Source organism: Cydia strobilella, chromosome 3 (genome assembly GCF_947568885.1).
Source record: "Cydia strobilella chromosome 3, ilCydStro3.1, whole genome shotgun sequence".
NCBI classification, from domain to species: domain Eukaryota; kingdom Metazoa; phylum Arthropoda; class Insecta; order Lepidoptera; family Tortricidae; genus Cydia; species Cydia strobilella.
The window spans coordinates 5124584-5143502 of record NC_086043.1 but is presented as its reverse complement, the minus strand read 5'-3'; the positions used below and the strand labels follow the sequence as shown (position 1 = coordinate 5143502).

The 18919-nt window shown below is 43.4% G+C and overlaps 1 protein-coding gene across 1 annotated transcript; it reads left to right on the top strand.

Moving 5' to 3' along the window:
* Window positions 1-1591: 1591 nt before the first annotated feature.
* LOC134755633 (fatty acid synthase-like) lies at window positions 1592-17697 on the top strand. The gene is made up of 19 exons (XM_063692140.1): window positions 1592-1756; window positions 1868-2622; window positions 2721-2951; window positions 3215-3851; window positions 3982-4175; window positions 4416-4644; window positions 6046-6296; window positions 6381-6608; window positions 7119-7956; window positions 10619-10716; window positions 10867-11064; window positions 11819-12220; window positions 12822-13028; window positions 14330-15072; window positions 15206-15345; window positions 15490-15610; window positions 15977-16176; window positions 16789-17196; window positions 17481-17697. Exons 1-19 carry the CDS (start codon window positions 1612-1614, stop codon window positions 17663-17665), a joined length of 6210 nt encoding a protein of 2069 aa, XP_063548210.1. The 5' UTR covers window positions 1592-1611; the 3' UTR covers window positions 17666-17697.
* The last annotated feature ends 1222 nt before the right edge of the window (window positions 17698-18919 follow it).

The window sequence follows — 18919 nt, the reverse complement described above, 5'->3', positions numbered from 1 at the left end:
TTGGACCCTTTACAGCGTTCGTGGTCAACGGGTGACTAAGGATAAAGCTACAATGTTCAAAAATACCCACATACAAAAATAATGAACCATAATAAACTATAAACTTTAGGGCTGGTTGTACATGCAAGCTTGGTTTATAAGGCTAGTTATACAACAAGATGTCAAACATTTTTTTATTGAGTTTATTTTACTAATCTAAACTCGGGTTTGCTTTGATTTATTATCTCTTTAAATAGAAAGATTTGAGGTACCTACTAAGTCGGACAAGATGAGGTTAACTTAGGTATTAAGCGTAGATAATAAGAGTTGATTTGTCTTGCTATGTCAGTGTCACAATAAGGGTGACATTTTCATTTGTGAAAAAACCCTTTTTCTAATAAAGATAAAAAAAAAGAAAAAAGATGAGGTTGGTATCCTATTTTACGCGCTTGTTCGGATTCGATTTAATTATAATTGGCCAAGAGCATGTCGGGCCATGCTCAGTGTAGGGTTCCGTAGTCACCATTCTGTCAGAATAGGCTAAACGGGGGCTATTAGTAAGTATCATGTACATTACAAGCAAAAGGGAGTACTTTCGCAGCGCTTTGCGCGTATTTTTACTACTTTTTGTAATAACTCTAAAACGGTTGGACCGATTATGTTCGCTATCTTAGTTTCCAATGAAAGTGTTTATTGAGTTTTTGTTTTACGATTTACGACCCATGGTTCAAAAGTTAGAGGGGTAAAAAAACCCGGCCAAGTGCGAGTCGGCTCGCCCACCGAGGGTTCCGTACTTTTTAGTATTTGTTGTTATAGCGGCAACAGAATTACATCGTCTGTAAAAATGTCAACTGTCTAGCTATCACGGTTTATGAAATACAGCCTGGTGACAGACAGACGGACAGCGGAGTCTTAGTAATAGGGTACCGTTTTTACCCTTTAGTTTGGGTACGGAACCCTAAAAATGTGTCCTCCCTAGTGTTGTGCTGGCAGTAAATTACCGTTACGTTACCAGTCATTTACCAGTAAATTACCATTTTTCCCAGTAACGTTACCAAAATCCGGTAAATACAATTTCTGTGGGTTATGACATGTTTTTAGTTTTGTTATGGTATTATTTTTGTTAAATACCGAACGGTACGAATATAAATCGTAATTTTATCTTTACCTCACTTGTTATTAAGTATTTAATTATATTAAGATACTTTTGAGAAAAATATGATATGATAAAACTAGTGGTTATGTTAGCTGTGGACCTCGCGATTAGTTTCATTGGGTCATGAATGCTTCGTTGGGTCATTATCACAGCGAACTCACGATTATCTTAAGTTCCATAGACGCTACTGGCACTTAAGCGCTTTATGCCAATTACGACGTTTAAAGTGCCGCTACAAAGTCGGTGCAGACTTGCAGATTTAAGGATCTCACGTTAGACCGGGCCGGGCCCGAGCCGAGGCGTCCGAGGCTGATCGGTGTTCACGTGGTGCTTTCCATAGAACACTAAGCGCCGGAAGCTCCGGCCCGGCCCCGGCCCAAACAACTGACTGGCCGATGTCGTCCGGCGGACTGGTAATCAGTGGGCCCCTTAAAGAGAGCTAGACTTACCTACAGGTATTTTCCAGATACCTTGCGATGGACAGGAACAGCAACGATTCGGAGGTGGTACTGACGGGGCTGTCGGGCCGCCTGCCCGAGTCAAGCAACATCGAAGAGTTCGCGCAGCAGCTGTTCGACGGCGTAGACCTCGTCACTACCGACGACCGCGACTGGACACCGGGTGAGAACTCTCTATGCAAATATGCGACTTGATTATTCCTTCATCATGCATCATAAAAAAATCCATTGCATACCTACTCGTTCCTGAAATCTGTTTCGTTGGTTGGTTTAGGTTCGAACGGGTTGCCCGGACGCAGCGGCAAGCTCAAGGACCTAAAGCACTTCGACGCTGGTTATTTCCGCGTGCACGCCAAGCAAGCACACGTCATGGACCCGCAGCTGCGGTTGCTGATGGAGGTGGTGCACGAGGTTATAGTGGACGCCGGCCTCAGCCCCACCGAGTTACGCGGCTCGCGTACCGGAGTCTATGTCGGTGTTTCTAACTCGGAGACTGAGGGGTGGTCTGCAGGCACGGATAGCGGATACACAGTGACTGGCTGCGCTCGCTCCATGTTTGCTAACAGGATATCCTACACGTTTGACCTCAAAGGACCATCGTTAGCCATTGATACCGCTTGCTCTAGTTCCATGTTTGCGTTAGCACATGCCTTTGATGCCATTCGCAACGGCACATGTGATGCCGCTATAGTCGCTGGCACCAATCTCTGTCTCACGCCAAGCACCGTAAATTTCAAAAAGCTCAATATGTTATCGCCTGAAGGACGTTGCGCCGCATTTGATGCTAGTGGTTGTGGTTATGTACGCTCCGAGGCGGTTGTTGCCCTGCTGCTGCAGCGCAGCAGCAATGCGCGCCGTGTGTACTGTACAGTGCGTGGTGCAACCATGAACAACGATGGCTTCAAGACAAAGGGGATCACTTACCCTTCCGGCGTGATGCAGGGCCGACTTGCCCAAGAGGCTTTTGAGAAGGCACATCTTCGACCGCAGGACGTCGCCTACGTGGAGGCACACGGCACTGGTACTAAGGTAAGCCGGCGGTAGAAACCGCATAGCTCATATATTACATTGACGTCTATAACATAATGTTACCTACATAACTTGTGTATCTTTACGATGTTTTATAGGCTGGTGACCCACAAGAGCTAAATGCGATCGCAGAGCTGTTTTGCAAAGACCGGCGGACGCCTTTGCTAATTGGTGCAGTCAAGTCCAACATGGGACATGCAGAGCCAGCCTCCGGGCTCTGTTCTGTTATTAAGGTGGTGCTGGCAATGGAGCGCGGTGTGATCCCCGGTAACCTACACTACGAAAATCCCAATGAGAAAGTTCCAGCACTCAGAGACGGCCGCTTGAAGGTAACACACACAAAACAAATAATAATATAGCCTATTGACACACTGATCATGCATCTATTCTATATTATACTTACAAGTAGGTAATGTAGATTGTATTAGGTACACTAATGCTAGTGTACCTAATACAATAATATAAAATTGGCATGTTAATATACTTCAGAATGAATTTTTTACTTGACTATTAATGAAAATGGTGCTATAAATTTGTTTGGCAACACAGTGGTACAAAATAAAAACTATACCTTTGAAATTGTATGTTGCAGGTAGTACAAGAGAACACGCCATGGAAGGGAGGGCTTGTAGCAGTGAACTCGTTCGGGTTCGGCGGTGCTAACGCACAAGTGATCCTTGAGGGAGGGCGCGGAGAACGTCCGCGCCCCGCCGAGTACCCAGTTCCACGTCTCGTACTGGCTTCGGGCCGCACCGTTGAAGCCACTGAGCGGCTGATCCGACTGGCCGCCGCGCACCAGCGTGACACTGAGTTGCATGCTCTTTTCGACGCTGTGCACGCACGTGCCATCCCCGGCCATCCATATCGCGGGTTTGGCGTGCTAGATCCGGAGCACAATGTTGAACCCATTATTAAGGTGTTGAAAAGTGAAAACGAGGCACGCCCGGTCTGGTTCGTGTTCAGCGGCGTGGGCTCTCAGTGGTCTGGAGCAGCGCGTGAGCTGATGCGCTTGCCGGTGTTCGCGTCAAGCATCGCGCGCTCGTCTGCGGCACTCAAGCCACATGGAGTGGACCTTCAGTACGTGATTGTAGACGCACCGGACGCTATCTTCGACAACATCATCAACACTTTCGTATCCATCACCGCCATACAGGTGGCATTGGTGGACGTGTTACGCGAGCTGGGTGTGCACCCCGATGGTATTATCGGTTGTTCTTGCGGCGAAATCGGTAAGTGCATTCCTGTGCTAAAATTTAGAAAGAGATCCTTAGAAGGCATTAACTATGTGGTGAGGCTTATTGCAGCGTTTCGTTAAGTTGTTGCGTGGTAGCTTATGTTAATATGTTTAATGGTGTGCAGGGTGCGCATACGCCGACGAGACACTGACGGCGGAACAAGCGGTGCTGTGCGCGTACTGGCGCGGGCGCAGCCTTCTGGACGCGCGACTAGCTCCGGGCGCCATGGCCGCCATCGGTATGTCCTGGGAAGAAGCTCAACGACTCTGCCCACCTGACGTTGAATGCGCTTGCTACAACACCGCTAACGATATCTTGGTGAGGCTCGTGAGGCATTGCTATCAATGCTTTGTTGTATTAAGTACGGGTACCAAACCTTTTCAAAAATACACGTCCTTTAAAGTCACTACTTCATTAACCGGTCAGACCTGCAAGAGCAGATTCTAGGTATCTACAGGGAAGGAGAGTTCTGTCTGATACCTGAAAGGAAATAATTTATAAATTCTCGTGTGGGTGGAGCTTGCGGATAAACTACAATTTAGAACACTTCTTCTGCAGGTCTCAGGCCCTCCTGCTTCAATTGAAAAGTTTATGGCAGAACTATCCGCGGAAGGCGTGTTTACGCGCCACATCAAAAGCTCAAACATGGCATTTCACAGCAAGTACGTTGCTCCTGTCGCGCCAATCCTGCATGCCAACCTGCTAAAAGTTATCCCCGAGCCCAAGTCGCGCAGCGAACGCTGGGTGTCAACCTCTGTACCACAAGAGCAGTGGAACTCAGATTTAGGTATTTTTATTACTATTTTAAGTAATACCTACGTTACTTGTCGAGTTAAATAACCTCACAAGTTTGTATTGTAGTAGTTGGGTCAACCCTAAATAAGTTTTTGGCAAAAAAATCATTTTTGGTACAATCTTTTATTGCTGACTGTACTCCACAGGCAACTAATACTTATTGAGACTATAGTGTGGGGTATCGTTGGATCGTCGTCATTGTCTTTCAAATCGAACAGGCGTCTATAACAACAATTTTTTGATAGTGAATATTTTCAAAAATAATCGCTTCAAAAGAAAAAAACTTGTGCTCCCCCTTAGCCCCTTTAACCATGGGTCCAAATAATATGAAAAAAAAACGTGAAAATAGATATTAAGAACGACATTAAATGGAAACTATAGCGAACATGATCAGTTGAGTCATTTTTGAGTTATCGCAAAACGTCTCTCCTTCATAGTAAAAAGACGTACATTACGTAGGTACAGCCACATGTAGTCATTTGTAAGGTACCCGACCCAAGTAATTATATTATTTATTTATTTTTAGATATAAAAATAAAACTATGAATTTTCAGGAAAAAACAACAAAATTTATTAAATCATCGACATACGAGTATGATTAATAATAGCTTTGGCTTAGAAACAAAGTTTAATAATAACTGTAACCGTTTTTGCAAAAAAAGATGTAATATTTAAGAAGTGGGCTTTGTTAGGCACCGGGGCACATTACATGTCAGGTGTATCTTAAACGTTATTACATTAAATGGGCTTTTAAAATAAAGTAAAATAAAAATGCTTATTTTACTCATTATAAATTATTTATATAAACTTTATTCCACAGTCAAAATTGTATCTGCAATTGTATTATGTAATTACACATCATAAATATTACAGGAAAAATATAATCACCATTTCTTGATATTTTTTTTAATAATAAAAAATATTTCAAAATTATATTTGGAACAACCCCTTTGCAAGTGTTTATCTATGAGATTCGATGAGATTACACTAAAAATACCTTCTTTCAAATAAAACAAAAAATGTTGGATTCGGTTCACACGATAAAGAATTATCCCTGAAAAACCAATATACATACGTCGCGCAAATTAGTTAGCCAATTTGGCGATAGATGGCGCTGTACATAATTATGCTTAGTTCACTTCTGATCAAGTCTTTCGTGTTTATTTATAGTAACATGAGATAATTGAATATTTGTACGGAACCCTCGGTGCGCGAGGTAAACGAACTCGCACTTGACCGGTTTTCATTAAATGTATCGTTTTGAATTGTATTGTATTCTTATACGAATAACCTGTCACAGCGTCCTTATGGCAAGCGACAATGTGGTACCTTTTTCTTGAAAACGTCACAAATATAGTTTAAGCACTGACTGATACTAAGTATGTTCTTGCAGCAAAGTTAAGTGACGCCACGTACCACGTGAACAACTTCACGTCACCAGTTCGGTTCGCAACGGCACTGGCGCGTGTGCCAGAGAATGCACTGGTTGTGGAATTGGCGCCGCACGCTCAGATGCAGGCGGTGCTCAAGAGTACGCTGCCTGACGCGGTGCACATCCCACTATTGCGCCGTGAGGCGCCCGACACACTCGTACATTTGCTCACCGGTTTAGGCAAGATCTACGCAGCCGGCTTGCAACCAGAGGCAGGTGCTCCTTATATCTTTGTTTGTACTGATTTTATTGAACCATCATCTCGTCTCACATGATAAACTTTTTAATTTATTAAGGTGGCGCGCTTATATCCGGCGGTGTCCTGGCCCGTGTCGCGCGGCACACCCTCACTCGCGTCTCACGTTGGCTGGGATCATTCCGTTGATTGGACCGTGGCGGACTACAAGACGGCCGCCAGCAGCGGTCAAAACATCATCGAGTATAACCTCAAAAATCCAGAAGATGCTTTCTTCTCCGGACACAATATCGATGGCAGGATCCTCTTCCCCGCCACTGGATATCTCGTAAGTTAGCAAAGCATCACAGCATAATAATAGATATCAGAAAAATGTCATAACATAATATGTCATCTCTATAGGTTGTCATCGAATTTAACTGTATCATCATTGACAGACTTACTTGCGAACAATTTAAATTTATGAAGTAATGAATCAATGAATATTGGCAAAAGCTATTAATATAAAGCAGAGCAGATGAGCTTACAATATCCGGCTTGAAGGACCATGTTAGAGACTCTCGGTTTCTGGTGGTGTAATGAATTGAAAACTTACGTATATATACATCGAAAAATAATTATATATTTAATTTAGAATTTTGAAAACATACTGAAGCATTTATGAAATAATATTTGTCCCGCAAAAAATACGTAGGGGGTGTATGCACGTAGCGCAATGCCACAAACATTATTGCTTGATTTATTACTCTTTGTCCAGAGCAGAAGTTGTGTGCTCAGTGCCCAACTGCTCAACGGTTTAAAAATAGGTAAATAAATATAAATAATTTCTTGCCAACAGACCCTGGTGTGGGTGACTATGGCCAAGATGCAGAAGGTAAAGATAGAGGAGGCAGCGGTGGTGATAGAGAATGTGCAGTTGCGTCGTGCTACCATCATATCCCGCGATGCGCCAGTTCGGTTTCTAGTCACAATTTTTAGTGGCTCTGGAGAATTTGAGATTTGCGAAGACGGTGAGGTCGTGGTTTCAGGATCCATACGACTCACCAATGACCCTGCTTCAGAGCGTCTGCCCTCCACCACGCTGGATACATACGAGCAAAAGGAGGACCTGCCCTCACTCACCTCTGAAGAGGTTTATAAGATATTGCATCTCCGTGGTTACAACTACGAGGGCTTGTTTTGCGGGATCCAGTCTTCGGATGCGCGTGCCACGTGCGGCATGATCGACTGGGCTGAAAATTGGATTTCGTTTATGGACACAATGCTTCAATTCGATTGTTTGGGCCAAGAATGCCATGGATTATATTTGCCTACGTTTATCCAAAGCGTGGTTATTGACCCTATGGCACAGCAAGCAGCGGCGACTGTGTCTAACGGCGGCCCATTGCCTGTCGAGGTGCGCCGTGATATTGATATAGTCGTGGCGGGCGGTGTAGAACTCCGTGGCGTAAAATACTCACTGTCACCCCGCTGCGTCAACGTTGCGTCAACACCACATCTTGATAAATATGTATTTATTCCGTTTGAACGAGTATGTACGAACACTTCCGAAGAGAGTTATGTAGCCGCCACATTACTTCTGGCACTTGAGAACTGCAGCGTGCAGAAGTTGAAAGTCGCCGAACTAGCGCTAAATCGGCCTGCGGCAACGCTGCTGCTGCCATACGCCAAGAAAGGTATAGAACCCAACACATTTCTCATCTAGTAGGTATCTTTAACCTTTTGAACACCAAGAACAACGCCTAATGGACGAGCAGAGGGCTGAACTAGATATACTAAGTACTTTTTATTTTTGATGTTCATTTTCAATGTCATCCGATAGTTGCGAGTAACTAGTGCGACTGCGTCTTTGGACCACTTACAATATAAGTTTCTAAGACGGTTTCTTTTTATCGTCTGTAGATTCGGATTTCAATATAATGTCAACAAAAAAAGAAACTATACAGGATGATTTCGGGGTCGTGTAGCAAGAGAACAAGACTCAGTAATTCAAAGATGAGCCTAATGATGTTGTTAATTATTGTTTATCATCAATAATGATGATAATTTTTTCAGATGACTGTAGAAAAAAAACATTTTTGAATACAATTTGGTCACCCTACTCAATGTGACGTCTTGTCGCTTTCCATACAGCGTATGTCAAAAGACATAGGGTGACCATGATCTGGGGACACGGCCGTGCCCCCGCCAAGACGAGACAAAGGGCAAAAGGCAGTGCATATCTTTTCTCGGCACGTTTCGCCGTATTTTCGAACTCTCGTAGCTTCGTCTTGGACAATGCTAGAGAGCTGTAATTTTTTGTATACCATGTACTCAGTAGACTTATCAAAAACACCAAGTTTTATTAAGCTACCTATTATACTTAAAAATTTATAGTACCTTAATTTTCACTGTCCGAAACACATGAAATTCGCGTCATAGAAAATACAGACTACTTCCTGAAGTCTTAGAAGGCTGAAATTTGGCATGTAGGGATGGGTCTGTATGCAGACACATATGGTGACCAGAAATCTTTAACTTTCGCCCTGCAACCCCTTCAAATGGGGGTACCTAAAAATACCTCTAATCCTGAAAACATTGGTTCCTGAAGTCCTAGAATCGTGAAATTTTGTGTGGTAGCAGTGATCGGAATGCTAATACAAAAACAACAGTAAAAAAAACCAAAAAGTTTTCGAAGTACCGATTTGAACCAGGTTCACGTAAACCCGCCAAATAGCGCCCTCTATATTGGCACTGTTTCTTGTAGTAAACTTTTCAAAACCTTACTTCAAACACAAGCGCTGGTGGCCTAGCGGTAAGAGCGTGCGACTTTCAATCCGGAGGTCGCGGGTTCAAACCCCGGCCCGGCTTAATGTTAACAGAAGGCTGGTTGAAAAAAGTGATCGTATCTACATACATGTAGAAGCTTATATAGCTAAGTGCAGTGCCACACTATGACACTACGGATTGGTAATGAACTATTACATATAATGATATAGCTAAACTAAGCTCATAGAGTACTTCTGCAAGTACACGGGTTTCGCTAGATGTCACCTTAATTAGTTTAATTATTATATCATAGAATTGAGAAACTTAATCTATCTAGATTAGGTAAGTATTAGGTATTTGCTTTGGTATTTGTATGGACTAATACCTACTTATTGTACCTTGTTAAGATAGGTTTTAACAGTCGCTTTTCCGGAAAGGAAAACATCGCGAGGAAACGGGACTAATCCTAATAATGGCAGTCGCTTTCGTAAAAAATTGTGCCTTGATATTAGTTGCCAACTTGCCAAGCGGACCCCAGGCTCCCATGAGCCGTGGCGTGGCTAAAAATGCCGGGATAACGCGAGGAAGATGATGAACTTTAAGCACAAGGGATGTTCTGTGAGCTGTACAACCTCGCGAACAAAGCCTAAATAAGTGTAGCCTATTAGAAAAAAAACAAGACTGTATTGATACAAAAATTATTTTACCGAACTTGATTAGCAGTTAAATTGTCTGAACGCGAAGGCCGATGGCGAGCACTTCGCAAGTAGGTGTTTGTGGAAGTCGCAAGAACCATGCATGCATACAGTTGTAGGTACTAAAGTTTTGTGTTGGAACACTACAGAAGCGCGCCTCTCTTGGTCACTTCTGACCTTAATATCTTCGCGGAGCTCGTCCTTCGGCCAAACCGTTCGCCATGAAGATACTTGGAGACGTTGCGGGTAGCGTGTACCTGTCATACGCGCCGGGCATTCGGCCTTTAGTAGCCAAAATGGCAAAAACGGAATCCTTACAGTTTTGTTTAGTCCGTCTGTCTGTCCGGTCTTCCGTCTATCTGTCCATATGTGACAGCAATTTTGGAACATTATGTGTATTTTGTGAGCAGACTATGATCAGTTGTTTTATAAAGTACATTATGTACTCGACTGACGACGTTCATGTGACTCGTGTCTCACGTAACAGATTGCAGAATTTGCCAAAATTTTAATTAAATAAAAAAAAATAAAAAAAATAAACGAAACGGCCAAGCCGTACTGTACGTTTGACCAAGATGTTGGCTTTATACAGTTAGAGCTAATAAAGTTAAGACTTACAGAGTAAGTCTTGGTACCTACTACGGGATCTGATAGCTTTTGAGTGTAAAAGCTTTATGCGCCTAGTCTTGGCAACACTTTACATGAAATGTTTTTGGTGGGATTACTTAGTGTGGTATAAGATTAATTTTACTTGAAAAATAAGAAAAATTAAACAAAATATTTTTTTAATTAAATACTACCATATGATAATGTGGATCACTTACAGAGTCGGAAACAGTGGTTTTGAATCAAGACCCTGAAATCATTCTGTATATATTTATTTGTGCTTGTTCAGTACTGGAGACGGAGCCGCGAGTGCTCGTGGACGGGACGGTGGTCGCCGGCGCCGCCGCGGCGCAGTACTCCGACGCAATGGCCTTGCAGGGAGTGCAAGTATGGTTAATGATTTATTGAGAGATAATAACACCATTTCAATTCACTTTCTTACATAAGTTTTTTAGAGGAATGCCTACAAAACTTTGTTTATTTCGATATACTTACGAGCTGCACGAACTGCATGAGCAAATGTTGTAATTTTTCCAGGTGTCAAATCAGGAAGTAGAAAGCGACGGCTTTAGGACAGATTGGCATGTGATCTTGGCAACAGACCTGCTGACTCATCGGCCCGGTTCACTGACTGCGGCGGCCGCGGCAGCAAGTTTCATTGTGCTGGATGAACCGGCACTGGCGTCTGACCAACCTGCTGTGCAATCGATGCTTGAGAAAGCAGGACTTACGCTAGTAATTATTGGCATTTTTTTTACATTTCTTCCTATTCGGAAAAGGAAACACCTATTCGGAAAAGGGCTTTTTCTTCCCTGCTAGGAGGGATCAAAGTGGCACTTTTCTTCCCTGCTAGGAGGAATCAAAGTAGTACTTTTATGTTCAAAGTAGGACACTATTTTTTTGCATAATTTTTTTAGCTTAAATAATGTGTTGAAATATGATAATTTTGCTCCCTTGTGACACAATCTACTATCGGCCCGGAATCGGGCAGTATTTAAATGCATGCAATTAAATATTGTCGTTATGTTCCTTGCTTTCGAAGTAGCCCGTTTCGGGCGAAGTAGTTCGAGACTCTCGAGAGGACTGTAATGGAATTTTCACACAAAATTACACGTCAAGGCCTGCAAGGCAACCGCCTTTTGTTTCAATGCACAACGTCATTCATTTTGATTTTTTTCTGTAACAGTGGTATGGTTAATAGACCACAAATGTAGTGAATAATCCTTTACCATCATATTTTCACGGAAACGAACGAACGTGTTATGCTATTTCAGTCAGTCAGTACAAAAAGTGCTGAGGTTTACTGAAGTAGGATGACAAATACGAACGTTTCCAAGAAAAAACGATGGCAAAGGATTGTTTACTACATCTGTAGGTATCTACGGTAAGGGCCATTATAAACTTTTTTACTCAACTCAACTCAACTCAACTCAACATCGGATTTGGACACAGTATGGTATAACATTGAGTATCCTCTATGTGTTTAAAGATATCGCGCGCTCGCACCGCTTCCCGCGAGTATTTGCTGCTGCGGCGCCCAGCGGCCGTGCCGGCGACGAAGATCGTTATAGAAGCACGTGACGACGACTTCTCCTGGGTGGATAATCTGAAGGATGCCATGAAACGCGCAGAATGCGAGAACTTGCGCGTATATTTGTGGTCTAGCGAGCCAGGTTCCGGCTTAATGGGGCTAGGCACGTGCCTCAGGTTGGAGTCCGGTGGGGATCATTTGCGGGTATACTTCCTGCCCGGAGGAGAGACCTTCGATATTGCTGCGCCAATGTATTGCGCGCAGGTGCAACTCGACCTGGCTATGAATGTACTGCGCGCAGACGTCTGGGGCACCTTCCGTCATCTGGCGCTCGGTGACATCAGCGAGGCTCTGTTGCAGGTGTGTCTTCTTAGCTGTTTTCGTTTATCACGAGTATATAAATGCTAGTTTTCTATTTCAGATTAAGTACGTACTAATTAAGTATCTACTACAGCAGCATACAAATTTTAGAAATCTGTATTTATTTTTCATTTGATTGGGAATAAATAATATAAGAACAAAAAAATCTTAAACTTGAAATGCCGCTCTATTAGTCAAATTAGTAAGATGTCGTAGGCATTACATATGCATTTGTCTCATTTGAACGTCTAGATGTTGTTGTACAGTCCAATAGATATATCGGAGCGGCCGAGGTGCTCAAAAATATCTGAACACGCACTCTAACGCTTTGACAATAGAGGGGTGTTCAGATATTTGTATGCACGTCGGCCGCTCCGATATATTTGATGGCGACTGTACAAGAACACAAGGTACCTACTGTACGCGCGCCAATTCCGTGCATTCGGAGGTCGAGGAAGTGGGGGGGTGTGCACCGCGCCCGTACGTACAAAATGACACCACTCTGTCATGATGCCCAACATTCCTAACGTTCCTCAGCCGTGCACGGAATTTGCGCGCGGAAAGTACCTATACAGTTGAACTTTTCAAATGCGCATTGCAGGTGGAACATGCATACGTGAATACGCTGACGCGCGGTGACCTGTCAACACTGCGCTGGATCGAGAGTGACTTGCGTCACGCCTCGGTCACGTCGCGCCCTCACACCGACCTGTGCCGCGTCTATTACGCGCCGCTTAACTTCAGTGACGTCATGCTCGCCACGGGTAAGCTCCCGCCCGACGCGCTACCTGGGGCCCTCGCTGAACAGGTACGTACGGAACAGATAATTTACCTATGAGTATACCTATTCTTTGTTGAAGCGCTTGTGCCCTACCGGTAAGAGCATGTGACTTTCAATCCGGAGGTCGCGGGTTCAAATCCCGGCTCGTACCAATGAGTTTTTCGGAACTTATGTACGAAATATTATTTTTTAATACAGTTGCTCAAAAAGTGCTACTTTTCGTGGCTGTTTAGCGTGCCGAAAGTTGGTTTTCGCGAACTAGTGCTTTTTACTTTTCCAATTTTTTTAAATTTTTACTTGTTCCAATTCATGACTACTTATTGATGAGTGTTAATATTAGGTTCATTTAAACGTCGTAATCAACATAAAAACCTACTGTTAATGTAAGAATACGAAAAATATGCATATTTCATATTTTATTACTTACCTCTTCATCATTATAAGTATTATAACACGTTTATTTTTTAATGTTGAAAAACCGTTCTTCATAAGTTGTCTGAATGGAACGGAACGCCTGTCAAAGAAGAGGCGTATTTTCTCACTGCAAGAATGTTTTAAGTTTCCAAAGGCAACAATCGATATTGTTTTTATAAATATACGATACACAAATAATCATAAATAACGATATTTAGGTAATAATAGTACAATGTTTTAATATGTACAATTGTTTCTGTCTTATAGAACATGCATTTGAAAAAAAAAACTTTCAATTAAGTGGGTTCAATAATAATAACAAAAAACTATTCTAGTCGAATAAAAGCTGGAAAAACCTTCTTCATAATGTCAATGTTAATGATGTTACAGAATTAATAATATAAAAGTTTCGAATTCCGTTCCTTACTTGTTGCTTTTCTTATTTCTTCGCAACTGTATTAAAAAACGTCGTTCGATACACGTGCGGAAATGTCATTCTTCACTCGTCCCGAGGCTTGTCACTCGCCTACGGCTCGTGGCAAGATATCTCGGTGCTCGTGAAATAATGACATACTTTCCGCTCTAGCATCGAAATGTACAATTATATTTACCAGTCGCTTTTCGGTGGAGGAAAACATAGTGAGGAAACTGGACTAATCCAAACAAGGCCTTAGTTTCCCCTCTGGGTTAGAAGGTCTGATGGCAGTCGCCTTCGTAAAAACTAGTGCTTACGCCAATTCTTGGTATTAATAGCCAAGCAGACCCCAGGCTCCCATGAGCCGTGGCAAAATTCCGGGATAACGCGAGGAAGATGATGATATACCTATTCGTTGTTAGTAGGACCAACAGGGTTCCTACCGTTGTGCCCATGACGGGTTCCTTTATTTTAATAGCTTTCATTGGCTTTATTATAGGAATGCATCCTCGGCTTAGAGTTCAGTGGAGTCTCTTCAACTGGCAAACGTGTGATGGGCTTGGTGTCAGCCAAGGGCTTAGCAACCACAGTACTGGCTGACAAGAGTTTTATGTGGGAAATTCCAAATCAGTGGACGCTGGAGGAGGCGGCAACGGTGCCTGTGGCATATGCGACTGCGTACTATGCGCTGGTAGTCCGTGGGCGAATGCGTCGCGGCGAGACCGTACTAGTGCACGCGGGCGCGGGCGGCGTCGGCCAGGCGGCTATCGCCATCGCCCTGCACGCCGGCTGCACCGTCTTCACGACCGTAGGCACGCCCGAAAAACGCGGCTTCCTTCTCAAGCGCTTCCCGCAGCTTCCAACTACTAACATAGGTCAATCACGCAACTGCTCTTTTGAACAACTAGTGCGGCGCCGCACACACGGCCGCGGTGTCGATCTCGTGCTTAATTCACTTGCGGGCGACAAGCTGCAAGCGTCGCTTCGCTGTCTCGCCGAAGGCGGCCGCTTCCTCGAAATTGGCAAAGTGGACCTGAGCGCTAATACGCCGTTCGGCATGTCTGTACTGTTGAAGAACATCACTGTACACGGAATTTTGCTACATGCGCTGCTGGTCGAGCGCAGCAACCACCCTGATAAGGAGGCGGTGTCAAAGTGCATAACCGAGGGCATAGCCACTGGGGCCGTGCGTCCGCTGCCCACCACCGTTTACTCCCACAACCAGCTTGAACAAGCATTCAGGTGAGTCCACGAAAAACTTTGACATAAAAAGCTCAAGTGTACACACATGTATTATGAATCTTTGTTATTTGAAATAAATAATTATTTAATTTAATTCAAACTTTTCCCATTCCTAACGCCTGATGGTTTGCAGGTTCATGGCGACGGGTAATCACATCGGAAAGGTGCTGATTCGCGTACGCGAAAAGGTTGATGGCGATCCGGCACCAGTGCAGCTAATCCCTGCCCTGGCCAGAACTTATATGCACCCAGAAAAGAGCTACGTGCTCGTCGGTTAGTACCCTCCACGAAGCGTCATGTCATGGTGCTCATTTAATTGCAAAAATATATCAAAATATCTGTTTCGAATACCTACTCTTATGATGAGTAAGTATAACAATGACATGATGTAAGTAGTAACACGACATGGTGTTTCAGGTGGGCTGGGAGGCATCGGTCTGGTGCTGGGCGAGTGGCTGGTGGGTCGCGGCGCACGAACGCTCGTCTTTAGCTCGCGCACAGGTGTGCGTACAGGATACCAGGTCAGGTGCATTCACAGGTGAGACACAGTGATCTTACTGCAATCCTTAACTTTGTTTCAAAATCCTTAAACGAAAATCATAACGAAATTTAGATCGCCGGCTCCTCGAATCACTAACTCAATGCAGTGAAAGGGGCGTTTTTAACACACACATGTACATGTATAAACATTGACCCCCACTCCCGGTTGTTCCAATACGATTTCGAATTGTGATAATTGATCTTTATCTACTCGTATTAACTTTAGTCACACAACCTTCATGTGCATGAAGGAAAATTTATTTGTAATAATATCTTTGTCCAAAAGGGACCAGACGATTACCGAATCCAGAAATCCTGTCCACTGTCCTCGTACCTCGTACCTCTAATTGTCAACTGATAACAGATGGCGCAAAGCGGGCGTCCGCGTCGTAGTATCTACTGCGGATGCGTGCACGGCGCAGGGGTCACGTGCGTTGTTGCTAGAGGCGGCGTCGGCGGCGCCGATCAGCGGCATCTTCAACCTCGCCGCCGTTTTGCACGACGCACTCCTTGAAAGCCAAACCCCGGAGCATTTCCAAGCCATCGCCCGCCCTAAGATTAATGGTCAGTGGGCCCTCCAGTTTCATTTTGATTTCATGTTATTTTTACACAGAATCACGAACTTATTGGATCCTAACGAGAGTTGTGTTTAGTTTCATTACTGACATCCATATAGCAATGTGCATGTTGCAGAACTTAAAGGATGACTCACGTTAGACCGGGCCGTGTCTGGGCCGGAGCTTCTGGCGCTTTGTTTTCTATGGAAAGCATCACGTGATCACCTGTCATGTCATAGAAAAGTAAGCGCCGGAAGCTCCGGCCCGGACACGGCCCGGTCTAACGTGAGTCATCCTTAACCCTTTGAACGCTTTACGTTATAAACAAAAACGTCACTTGCACGCCAAGGTCACGGGCGCAAGCGAGCTAATGTAATCCTTACTTGAAAGTGTGAAGGTTACTTAGGCAGCGTACGCCATAACACCTATAAGACCGCCTATTGTCTACCCTAGTCAAGAGTGCTTAATTTGTATGTCATGTTCCTTTTCATATTGGTGACCAATAAAGAATATTTGTATTGTACTATAAGTACGTCCTCAAAAAGTGTTTGTTACCAGTATATACATACTTTTTGTTTTATGCGTACATGTATAATGATATTACTAATGGTGTTGGCAGCGACTCGTGAGCTGGATGCCGCATCGCGCGAGCTAGCGCCTGAGCTAGAGTATTTTGTGGCGTTCTCATCAGTGTCCTCTGGCCGCGGAGCCTACGGAATGAATGCTTATGGGTTCGCCAATAGCGCTATGGAGCGGGTATGCGAGCAGCGGCAGGAAGACGGGCTTCCAGCACTAGCTGTGCAGTGGGGCGCCATCGGCGACGTGGGCATGATCGTTAACATAATCGGCTACCGTGACATCCAGATCGGCGGTATGAAGACGCAGACCATCAGCTCAGTATTAAAGACGCTGGACCAGTTTCTGTCGCTGCCGCATGCCGTCACCGCCTCCACCGTCGTTGGCGATAAAGGACGGGTCACTGACCAGTCAATAGAGGACCTCCTGCAGGCCGTCGCCGACATCCTAGGTACGCACTTACCCCCTTGTTCATAAAAAGTACAATCCTCAATTAGTTCACACTGGCACTGCGTGTGCTGTCAAAATCTCTGCACTTTTCTTGGTCTAACTAGCTAATTCGTCAAAAATGTGTCGACAAAAGAGGCGGTTGAAATGCTTTATTGTTGGCATCTTAGACGATTTCCCAAAAGTCATGTTGCTAAACCGATGTATATTATTGTCCTTTGTTTATTTGTCGTTCTGTATGATTATTATTTAATAAATTGTCCTAAATATTTTGATTGGACGACGCAGGTATCACCAGCGTGGACAAGGTGAATGAGACGGAGACGCTGGTCGAGCTGGGTATGGACTCGCTGATGAACACCGAGATCAAGCTGGTGCTGGAACGCGGTCACGACGCATTTTTGAGCGCTCGTGAGGTGCGCGCGCTTACCTTCCGCGCATTGCGCGACCTTGGAGCATCTGCCTCGCGCTGAAGAAGATGTCTGCAACTCTGCATCTTCTCGAACAGTTATACTCTGGCAAGCCGCAAGCCAACATTGTCCGTAGAAAAAGGCGCGAAATTCAAAATGTGTATGGGAGATAGGTGCTTCGCGCCTAAATTCTTTAAATTTTCCGCCTTTTTCTATTAAGTTACAAAGATGGCTTGCCAGAGTAGGTATAAATTTTGGTATAACACATTCATAATAATGATAATTGGGCGATCAATATTCCTCGCCATATTTTTTTTACAGATTAGGATTTGAGATTAGTAAATACGAGTACTATGTACATAGCCAAATTTCAAGTGGGTGAAAAAGGTTGTTTTATATATTTTAACTTACACTTGCTCTATCAAAGTGTGTGTGTAATTTTTGAACCGTATTGTTTTTATGGTATAATTAAGTTATAGGTACCTAGATTACTTACTTTGTTTGTATAAATTTTGTTATATAGTATTGATTTTAGTTTGAATTGTATTGACTTGTATATTGTAACATAACGTAAACTGAATATTTTTAATCATTTCAGGCTAATACTAAGCTAATTAAAACAAAAGTCTACTTTGAATAGAATAAACTTGCATTGTTTTTGCAAACTTGAATACAACACTCATAAAACAAAATAATTAGGCACAGAAGAAATAATTACCTTTGTGCTTACCAAGAGTTTAACCCTTAAATGCATAGTGACGCATGCAGCCTACACAACAAAAAACATATTATTTTATGCATACCTAATTAGATAAAATCGATTTGGTCCTGTATAATAGGGATGATGACACAGGGTACCCTAGTTCAGGCACATGTAAAACGTCACTATTTTGACTTTGTTTTGTATGAATGTAAGCATGCCACGTGTTTTTTGCATAAATTATGTTTATGTTTAGACAAATTCTAGTAAAATAAATAGCAAATGAGTAATTTATCAGTATTTATTGTTTTTATATGTACTTGTTTTTTTACCATTTTAATAGAATCATCTTAAAAATTATAGGTTAAAGTCGTAAGCCTCTTAACTCCATTTGAAGGAAATAAGGAATGTACGACTTAAATCCGATAATACCTATAAAGTTGCGAACCTCTTAACTCCGATAGAAGAGAAGAGGTTTTCGTCCTTAACACACGATATTAGGTAATTGTAATGTCGGCAGTTAGTATTACTTCATACTTTTCATTTTTATTACTTCTTATTCTAATTCCGGCGACCTTTCTGGTTATCTGGCATTGAACGTCCCCGTCGACCGTACG

Excerpts from the sequence above, each read along its gene's own strand:
- LOC134755633 (XM_063692140.1), top strand. The coding sequence starts at position 1,612 with ATGGACAGGAACAGCAACGATTCGGAGGTGGTACTGACGGGGCTGTCG. Across the intron at positions 2,623-2,720 it reads CACACGGCACTGGTACTAAG|GCTGGTGACCCACAAGAGCT; the intron begins GTAAGCCGGCGG and ends GATGTTTTATAG. Across the intron at positions 13,029-14,329 it reads CTGGGGCCCTCGCTGAACAG|GAATGCATCCTCGGCTTAGA; the intron begins GTACGTACGGAA and ends GCTTTATTATAG.